Below are 10292 nucleotides of genomic sequence, written 5' to 3'. Positions count from 1 at the left end.
AATCTCTCCTCCAGCGCTCAGTTGATCAAGCCACTGCAAAGGAAAGACCTGGGGCAGGGAGGCTCCGCTGGCCCAAACTACACAACCTGCAGCGGCAGACTCAGATCAACCACTTGGCCCCAGTGGCTTTAGGCAGGGTGGCCCGCAGGAGGCGACGTTACAGTTTAAATGGTGCTGAGGGCTCCTTTTCTTATTCAACTAGAGTTTGTTGAACAGAAAAAAAGGGAAGAGCCTGAAAATAGAACTCTTCCCCTTTCTGGAACCCCTAGCCCTTAAGTAGATTGTGTGTTGGTGGCTTCTTATCGGCGTTACTGAGGCAATGGGCTAGTAACTTATTTCTTAAGCAGATGGTGCCTGTCTCCGGGCAGTGCACTTACTAAGTGCAGGGGTCAAGAATATACCTGGCCGTTTTCTCTATTGTATTGGGCAGTATTGGTTGCTCATCAGCTAGGGTGCTTTGAAGCCGCACACAAAGTTTACCTTTTCTATACCCAGGCCAGGTCACAGAGAAGCAGAGGTAAACAGAGGCACTGATTGCCTCTTTATAGTTTTAGAGCTAAAGGTTTCAATTATCTCTAAGGCTTTTACTATAGGTTAATTATTAGAATAAAGGGCAGAGAGAGAGAGGGGAACTCTGCATAACAGCTGCCGCCCTCCCTGCCTGAGCATCTGCACGGCACCCAGGCTCTGACTACTTTTTACATTTGGGAATTAATACCGGAGCGATTTCCCAATACCAGCACAGTGACAGAATACAGGATCGTCCACTGGAAGATCTGAACATGTTTCCATGATGAAAAAACCACCTTGGGGATGGGGCAAGGAGCCAGCCTCAAAAGTGAAGGCCAAGCCAGCATTTGGGAGGATGAGACAGGTGGACCACGGTTCGTGGACAGCCTCAGCTACTTAGCGAGGCTCTTTGCAACTCAGTGAGACCGTGTTTCAAAATAAAGAATAAAAAATAGGGCTGAGGGTGTAGCTTGGAGGTAGAATGCCCTGGGTTCCATCCCCAGTACCACAATAAATAAATAAATAAATAATAAAATAAGTCAACTCTAGTGGCCTGCCCTGCGTCACTGGTTCACAGACCTTTCAGTCTTGGGAATTTTCTCTCTAAAAGACACCAAAGAACTTTTGTTGATGTATAGTATATAAAAAGGGGTAGGGACATAGCTCAGTGGTAATGTGACCCTGGGTTCAATCCCCGGGACCGCAAAAGGGGTGGACAAGACCCAGACTGCGATTATCCGTGGGCCCAGCTCTCTCTCCTGGGTTCTGACCCCTGGTCTGGTGGGGCCCGGGGACCAGGCGTGGCCTTGGTTCCAACCTCATCCCATTCATCCGAGGCCTCCTACGTGCACCGCTGGACAGAGGACACCCTGCGGCCGTCAAGCAGAGGGGACGAAGCCAGGTGAGCCGCCCCCAGCACGTATAGAGCACCGTGCAGGCCCCTCTGCCTCTGCTGGGCGCAGGGGCTCTCCGTGCGCCTCTCCATCCCCGCCAGCCTCGCAGGCTCAGCTGGCTGCTGCTCTCTTCCTGTGGACGCTCTGTTCCCCTCGTGCCCGCAGGGGTGTGCCCGGTGCCCTGCTCTGCGCTCTGTGCCAGCGGGTGCCCCTAGCCCCGGGCATCTGGGCCAAGGGGGAGGAGGAGCCTGGAGTGGTGTGTGCTGCCTTGCTTCCAATCCTGCCCCTAGCGTGGGCTTCCTGCCATGCCCCTCCCTGCGGCGAGCCTGTTTCACAGTAAAAGATTAAGAGATAGGGCTCTGGCAGGGTTCCGGTCCCACAGGTCAGGCCAGCCCAGGGGTCTTTATTTCCACGAAGCTCCTCCCTTATTACGTTACTATTAGCACACCATTACTCAGCTCTCCTCAGTGTGGCCTTCGGTGACCGGGGCATCGTGGGAGCAGCTTCCTGCCTCTGTGACGAGGTGCCCGGGATAACCACCTTGTGAGGAGAAAGGCTGAGTTGGGCCCAAGGCTAGTGCGTCTACTTGGCTTTCTGCCTTCAGGCCGCGGCCAGGCAGCCGAGCAGCGAGCAGCGGGGGCAGTCTGCTCACCGTGAGGCAGAGGGAAGACAGAGAGGGCCAGGAAGACACCAGCACCCCAGGGTCTCCTCAAGAGCACGCCCCTGGGGCCTAAGCTCCTCTCCCTAGGCCCCACTCTGGAAAGTTCCACTGTCTCCCAATAGCAAGACCACACCTGCAACCCACAAGCCTTTGGGGTACACTTATCCAAACCACAGCAGAAATGTATCTACCCACCTGTGTAACGAGAGAGAGAGAGAGAGAGAGAGAGAGAGAGAGAGAGGGAGAGGGAGAGAGAGAGAGAGGCTGTGTGTGCTTAAAAAAACAAGCCAGGCATGATGGTGCATGCCTGGAATTGCAGTACATTAGAGGCTGAGACAGGAGGATTACAGGTTTGAGGCCAGCCACAGCAACTTAACGAGGTCCTCAGCAACTTAGCAAGACCCTGTTTCAAAATAAAATATAAAAAAGGGCCAGGGGCTGAGGAAGGAGAGGCGGAGCGGGACACCAAGCAGCCCATGCTGTGGTGAGCTGCGCCGTGGACGTAGACCACGCACGTTGTGTCTTCCCACGGTGCTAGAATCTGGTGAACAACAAAAAATTCACAAACAACATCATTTTCTTCAGTTGCGACTCAGCGAGCACTCGCGGGTCACCTGGTGTCGTAAGTGGGGAAAGCGTGGGTTCTTTTATTCCAGTCTAATAAGAGGGTTACTAATGTCTACAACACTTAAGCACATGTCACATTTTTTCTTCTTGAAACAGGGTCTCATTAAGAAGTTGCTGAGGCTGGCCTTGAACCTGTGACCCTCCTGGGACCAGAGGTGTGTACCACCACACCTGGCCCCAGGTCTCTCTCTACACAGTGATATCTATGGGTTGTAGAAAAGCTAAGAAAGGGTTAAGGTGTCCACAAGGGGTCCAGGAGGCGCACAGTAGGTGTAGGGCAGTTGGTCAGATGGGATTCAGGCGGCAGCTGGTGAATCTGTTTAGAGCTGGGCCATTTACTCTGACCAGGATCTGGGCGGCAGGTGGTTTTGAGACAAAGCTGGGCGGGGACACGGCAGGAGACCGGCCAGAGGGCCAGCGTGGCGTTCCCCCGGGCTGTGCTTCTCCGTTTCTGTGTGCCAGCCAGAGGGTTACGCTGGGAGAGGCTGGCGCTCAGGGGCTCCACTTGTGTGATCTGGGCTCGAGACACCCCGCGCCCCTGCACTCTGCACTGAGCTCAGTAAGTCGGCACCATGCCCATGTTATTTACCAAGCGTGCCTCCTGGTTGGGCGCGGCAGACGGTGGCGTCTGCTTGGTCGAGAGGGCGCAGAGGGGCCCACCTTGGCCATTGGCTCAGGTGGGACCGCTGAGGGGTGCTACTGCTGGACAGCATGGAGTCTCGGGGCTAGGCCTGCCTGAGAATTCCTGTCCTGGAAGTAGTTAGCAAGTCTCAGCAGGGCACGGCCCCTTCCCGGCTCCTGTTCAGTCTCAGGCTATAAAGCAAAAGACGGTTCCTACCTGACCTCCATCCAGCCCAGCGATCCTGGACAGGAACCGCGCAGGGCTGTGGGCCACAGGCTTGATTTCCGGTCTAAACCGGCCTTGGAATCATATGGAGGTCTTGTTCAAATAGATTGCCGGGAGCCAGGCGTGGTGGCACACACCTGTAAGCCCAGGACTTGGGAGGCTGAGACAGGAAGATTGCAGGTTCGCGGCCAACCTCCGCAACTTAGTGAGGCCCTCTGAGACTTGGTGAGATCCTGTTTCAAAATAAAAAGCATAAAAAGATAGGGCTGGGGGTGTGGTTCAGAGGTGGAATGCCCCTGGGTTCCATCCCTAGTACCCCCACCCCACAACACACACAGATTGCTGGGCCTCACCCTCGGGAGGTCTGGATGGACTTGAGAATGTGTGTTGCTAGGAAGTTCCAGGGAATCCTGATGCTACTGCTCCAGGAGCCTCACTTAGGAATTCACTGCTCCCGCTATGCATGCACACGCGCGCGCGTGCGCACACACACACACACACACACACGCACACACACACACACACAACCTTCCTCAGCCCAAGGCACCTCCCAAAAGCCATAAAAGTAATGATTTATGCATCACTCACTTGACTATCATGCGCTCCTAAAGAATGGTGTCTGCCTGTCTCGGTCACCACTAGATCCCCAGCACCCAGCACGGTACCTGGTGCATAGTGGGCACTTACTAAATACCTGTTCAATTAACAAGACTATTTGCTTGGCACATCCAGATTAGAAAGCTGGTATGGCTTCTGAAACAGTGCTTTGCAATCCGCAAGGAAGGCAGGTGTAGCAGATGGCACAGCACCGCGGTGGCCACAGGGAGGTCCGAGAGCATCGCTGACCTCCTGCGTCTCTGCGTCTGATGGCACAGCACCGCGGTGGCCACGGGGAGGTCCGAGAGCATCGCTGACCTCCTGTGTCTCTGTGTCTGATGGCACAGCACCGCGGTGGCCACGGGGAGGTCTGAGAGCATCGCTGACCTCCTGTGTCTCTGCGTCTGATGGCACAGCACCGCGGTGGCCACGGGGAGGTCCGAGAGCATCGCTGACCTCCTGCGTCTCTGCGTCTGATGGCACAGCACCGCGGTGGCCACGGGGAGGTCCGAGAGCATCGCTGACCTCCTGCATCTCTGCGTCTGGCCCCTGACAGGTTTCAGAGCGAGCTGACCTCAGGTTCCTCCCGTGCTGGGTGTAAGTGCTCGGTATGCTCCTTTGACAGAATAGGAACCAAGACTTCGAAGGCAGAGTGGCTGGCTGGGATTTGACTTGACCCGTTTGAGCACTGTGAAAACAGGAGCAGGGATGCCTACTGGGAGGAAAGACAGGCGCTGAAAGCTCCGTGCTGGAGCTGAGGGAGGTGCAGGGCCTGGGGCCCGGGGAGGCCGCAGGGAGCTGGGCCCCAAGGGAAGCCACCGCCCCTTCCCGTCGGTTTTGAGGAAGAGCACTTGGGGTCCCCATTTAAATCCTTCCATTTGCAATCTTACATATTTTAAAAAAGGTGACCCACTGACCACAAGGGCTCTACACCCCGCCCCCCATACACACGCAGCCCAGTGTTTCACAAGTTCTGGGGACAGCTCGTCAGCCTCTCTCACCCCCACCCAGACCCCTCCGGCAGCGCCCGGGGAGAAGCTGGCACAGCAGCGGAAGAGGGAGAGAGAATCCTGGTCCTGAGTGTGGCCTTCAGGGACTGGCCACTGGTGGGCGTCGGGGACACTCAGGAGCACCCGACCGTACAAAAAGAAGAACTTGTCTGGCTTCTTATTCTGAGCAACTGAGAAGCCACAGTCAAATCTCCACCATCTCTCAGGAAGCTGAGTGCTTCCCACTTGGTCAGGACCTCAAACCTTGAATTCATAAGGACTCGAGAAGCCCCAGAGACAGGCCGGTGGACAAGGTCCCTCGGACCCAGAGTAAGTGGCCCTTGTCTTTTCTGTGCTGTCCATTCCTGGGAAGGGCGAACTTGCTTAAAGGCTTGTGTGCAGTCTGGTCTTCTCAAAGGTAGGGACTGCTCTGGGACTGGGCAGGTGTCCACGTCACCCATGGGTGCCGAGTAGGTCAGTTCATAGTACAGTAATACTGAGAACTCTAGGTGGAGAACTCTAGGTGCTCAGGTGTAAAAAACTTTTTTCTGCTAAAAAGAAAGCTCTCTTGCATGCCTGTAATCCTAGTACTTGGATGGTCAGAGATTCAAGATCAGCCTCGGCAACTTAGCAAGATTCTCAGTGAGCTAGCAAGACCCTGTTTCAAAATAAAAAACAAGCCGGGCGTGGTGGCGCACGCTTGTCATCCCCGCGCTTGGGAGGCAGAGACAGGAGGATCGCGCAGGTTCGAAGCCAGCCGCACGCGCGCTGGCTTAGGAGACCCTGTTTCCAAAATGAAAATGTAAAAAATAGGTCTGGGAGTGTAGCCCGGAGGCAGAAGGGCTTCCAGGAACCCCAGTACCACCAAAAAATAAAAATAAAAATAAAAAATAAAAAACAAAAAGGGCTGAGGGTGTGGCCTGCATCTGGGCTCAGTCCTCAGCACCGTGCGCAGTTCTCTTGACGGACTGAGTGACTGGGTGGTTAAGAAAGTCAGATTGTGCGTAGACGCCAGAGGCGCCGTCTGTGGACGGCTGTGCGAGAAGAAACTTCTTGCCATTTCCCGGTGTCAAGGAAGATCAGAGATGGTGCAGAGACACCACAGCAAGAGGAAAGTATTGTTTAAGACAAGCACAGTGGAGCCGGGCAGGGAGCGCACGCCTGTCATCCCAGCATCCGGGAGGCTGAGACCAGAGGATCACGGTTCGTGGCAGCCTCAGCCACTTAGTGAGGCCCTCCGCAGCTGGGTGAGACCCTGTTTCAGAATAAAGAATTAAAAAAAAAAAAATAGGGCTGGGCATGTAACTCGGAGGTCGAATGCCCCGGGTTCCATCCCCAATATCACACACACACAAAAGCGAAGCACTGTTGATCCAGGGGTGATGGATACCAAACCATTTCTTAAGAAGGCTAGAGCCGGGGCTTCTCAAAACCAGGACTGCCGACTGTCTGGAAGAGGTGGGATTTCTCCACCTGCAGGGGGGAGCTGCAGGGCAGCTGCCTGCAGGAATCTGCTCTGCCTGCTTCTCCACAGGAGTTGGAGAGGGTTGCTGATTTACAAAGGAGAGTTGGAAACTCGCAGAAGTTTCCACGGCCTGCCAACAGGCCCGGTGTCCCCTGCCATCCTTCAGCTGCCACCCTGAGCGGCAGGACGGCTCTGGTGCTGGGTCTCCGAGGCCCGGCGGTGATGTGCTGGTGAATGTGTAGCCATGACGTTTGCAGTCGCCAGGGTGCCAGTAGTACCAGCCACTTGATTAGCCTCGGGCCCCCACTTGCTGAGCACGGGGCTGGGGAGCACAGGCTGGGGAGCACAGCGCACGATCCGCTCCTCTGAAGAAGTACACCACCACACGCTGCTCAGACATCTCTCTGGCACCCAGGTTGGAGGTCATGGCGCTGGAAGTTTCCAGGCTCCGGGGCCCCACCTGACCCCTGTGTCTTGGCAGGCTCTCAGCGGGCTGCGACAGGAAAGGGTTCTTGAGTTTCTCCTCCAAGACCCCGCCCCGGCTCCCTTCCCTTCAGGAGCCCCATGCCCTGCGGCAGCTGGGTGGTGCCCCGCAAGTCAGGGAAGAGCAGGCAAGCTGAGGCCAGCCAAGGAGATGACCCTGCAAAAAGCGCTTACCACTGCAGCGCACTCCGCTTCCCCAGCCCAAGTTTCCGGGAACCTCTTCTTGAGTTCCCCCCCGGGGGTGGGGGGAGGGCTCCTAACAGTCCAGTGGCAGGGGCACTCTTCACATTCGTTTTCTTATTTTCTTATTTTCTTATTTATGTATGTATGTATGTATTTATTTATTTGGTGGGTGTGTATGTGTGTGTGTGTGTGTGTGTGTGTGTGTGTGTGTGTGTGTGTGTGTGTTTACTGGGGCTTGAACCCAGGGGCATTCTGCCTCTGAGCTGCACCCCAAGCCCTTTCTATTTGTTTTATTTTGAAACACGGTCTCGCTGAGTTGCTGAGCCTGGCCTCAAACAGCTCAGCCTCCCCACGGCTGGAGCTCCAGGCGAGCCTATGGCGCTGACTCTGAGCTCTTCCTTTGCAGACCTCGCTCGCTCGCTCGCTGGCTGGCGGAGTAGCTGATCCAATGCTGGCCGCGCCTTGCTCACACGGCCCTGTCAGACTGCAGAGTCCGTGGGGGCCGAGCCCAGCTCACGTCATCCCAGGGCCTGGTAGACAGTAGGTGCTCAATAAACACCTGCCAGTGGCCGAGGAAGCCTGACCACCCCTGCCTGTCTCTGTCTCAGGCGCAGAACCCCAGCCTCCAGCAGCAAGGTTAGAAGCCATCGCCTCGGCCACGGGGAGGCCACGATGGAGACTCCGGCCACCACAAAGGACTACGGCATGACCACCGAGTACGACTACGAGGACTCGACCCCCTGCCAGAAGGTGGCCGTCCGGGCCCTGGGGGCCCAGCTGCTGCCCCCGCTCTACTCCCTGGTGTTCATCGTCGGCGTGGTGGGCAACGCCCTGGTGCTCCTGGTGCTCCTGCAGTACCGGCGGCTGCGCAGCTTGACCAGCATCTACCTGCTCAACCTGGCCGTGTCCGACCTGCTCTTCCTGCTCACGCTGCCCTTCTGGATTCACTACAAGCTGAAGGACGACTGGGCGTTCGGCAGCGGCATGTGCAAGCTGCTATCCGGCCTGTACTACCTGGGCCTGTACAGCGAGATCTTCTTCATCATCCTGCTGACCGTCGACCGCTACCTGGCCATCGTGCACGCCGTGTTCGCGCTGCGAGCGCGCACCGTCACCTTCGGCGTCCTCACCAGCGCGCTCACCTGGGCCCTGGCCCTCCTGGCCTCCACCCCTGGCTTCCTCTTCTCCAAGAGCCAGTGGGAGTTCACCCACCGCTCCTGCAGCCTCCACTTCCCCCACGATAGCCTGCGGCAGTGGGCGCGGTTCCAGGCGCTGAAGCTGAACATGCTGGGGCTGGTCCTGCCCCTGCTGGTCATGATCGTCTGCTACTCGGGCATCATCCACATTCTGCTCAGCCGGCCCAACGAGAAGAAGGCCAAGGCCGTCCGCCTGATCTTCACCATCATGGTCATCTTCTTCCTCTTCTGGACACCCTACAACCTCGCCATCCTCGTCTCCGCTTACCAGGAATACCTGTTCACCGACGCGTGCGCGCAGAGCAGGCAGCTGGACCTGGCCATCCAGGTGACGGAGGTCATCGCCTACACGCACTGCTGCGTCAACCCCGTCATCTACGTCTTCGTGGGCGAGAGGTTCCGCAAGTACCTGCGCCAGCTCTTCCACAGGCACGTGGCCACGTGGCTGCCCTTCCTCTCCACGGACCGGCTGGAGCGGGCCAGCTCCTTGTCTCCATCCACGGGGGAGCACGAGCTGTCTGCTGGGTTCTGACTCGGACCCCTGGAGACCAATCTCAGTGCCGGTGGGAGGGACCGGCCAGGCGAGCCCCCGGGGCAGGGCGAGGAGGCGGTCAGCCTCCGGCCAGCCCCTGACACCCGGCACTGCTGGATTCTTAGCCCCTGGGCTTCGGCCAGACAGAATACTGAATTCTCTCTGTGAATCTCTTCATGGGTAGATGATCAAATGGAGAAGGGACCTTCCAGAGCCTCCACAGCGCTGCCAGGGCGGCTCTGGGTGTCAGCTTGTGAACGTGGCACTTGCAAAGGAAGCTAATACAGCCCCGCCCCACCCCTCCACACCAAGGAGCCCAGAAGCCCTGGCTCCCCAGCGCCCCCCAGGCCCACTGCAGGGTCCGGGCACTTGGAAGCCCTGGGGACCCGGGACCCGGGGCAGAGGGCTCCAGACCTACTGGAAAATAGGATTGGGGACCTTAGAGGGATTTCATAGTTGCTAGAATCAAAGACCTCCTGCCATTGGCTCCAAACTGACAGAGTTTCTTGACAGCCACAAAGGAAGGAGAGGCCTCCTTTCTGTTTGCCATTCTTTCCCTTCTGAATATTTTTTAGAATTTCCCTTCCTTGCAAGTTGGAGGGCGCTGGTAAATTCTGACGGCTTTACTGCAGACGTGACCAGCAGGCAGGAGGAGGCAAGGCTGGCCTTCTCCCCCTGGCTCTCCCTCCATCTTCTGAGCTCTTGGCTTAGCTTTCTGGTGCCCCAGCCCACTGTGCGAGCGGCGGGGTGCCCGGCTAGGAGGGCGGGCATCCATCAGGAAGAGCTGGCCCGCGGGCAGCGGGGCCTCAGCCAGAGCTCACTACCAACTCCCTGCTCACTGTGTCCTAACCCAGAGCCCTATGTATCCCTCTGTCTCTTTTTCCCTCACACATATATAGATCACTTTTCTATGAACAAAAATTATTGCTAAAAAAAAGGAAGAAGAAAACTTTGAAATCGCCCATAATCCTACGGCCCAAAGACAGCTGCTCGGGACCTCGGGTAGGTTTTCGTTTTGGTCCCTCCTGTGTATGTTTGCGATGATAACAAAGACAGGCTTGGGTTGTGCCCACAGCTCTGGTGTTTTTAATTAGCAGTAGGTTGTGATTGCTTTCCCAGCCAATAAATCATTTGAAAGGTTGTTCTGGGTGCGGGCTCTGAACTCTACAGCAGGGACGCCACCTGCTCCACCTCCCCTGACCCCCGAGTTAATCCCACAATGGTGAGTGGGGCAGCCCCATGAGCTTGTTGGTGGATGGCGCCTGGATGCCCATGGGCCAGCCAGACTGGTGGAGCAGCCAGAGTGACT

At 56.8% G+C, this 10292-nt stretch overlaps 1 protein-coding gene across 1 annotated transcript; it reads left to right on the top strand.

The window, feature by feature from the left end:
* Positions 1-7927: 7927 nt before the first annotated feature.
* Positions 7928-8983, top strand: LOC308276449 (C-C chemokine receptor type 1-like; the record flags this gene model as incomplete). The annotated part of the gene is made up of 1 exon (XM_080715227.1): positions 7928-8983. One exon carries the CDS (start codon positions 7928-7930, stop codon positions 8981-8983), a length of 1056 nt encoding a protein of 351 aa, XP_080571353.1.
* Between the last annotated feature and the right edge of the window lie 1309 nt (positions 8984-10292).

This window comes from Muscardinus avellanarius (assembly GCF_963383645.1).
Source record: "Muscardinus avellanarius genome assembly, chromosome: 18".
Lineage (NCBI taxonomy): Eukaryota > Metazoa > Chordata > Mammalia > Rodentia > Gliridae > Muscardinus > Muscardinus avellanarius.
Note: the sequence above shows the minus strand (reverse complement) of the source record. Positions and strands in the feature narration are given on the sequence as shown.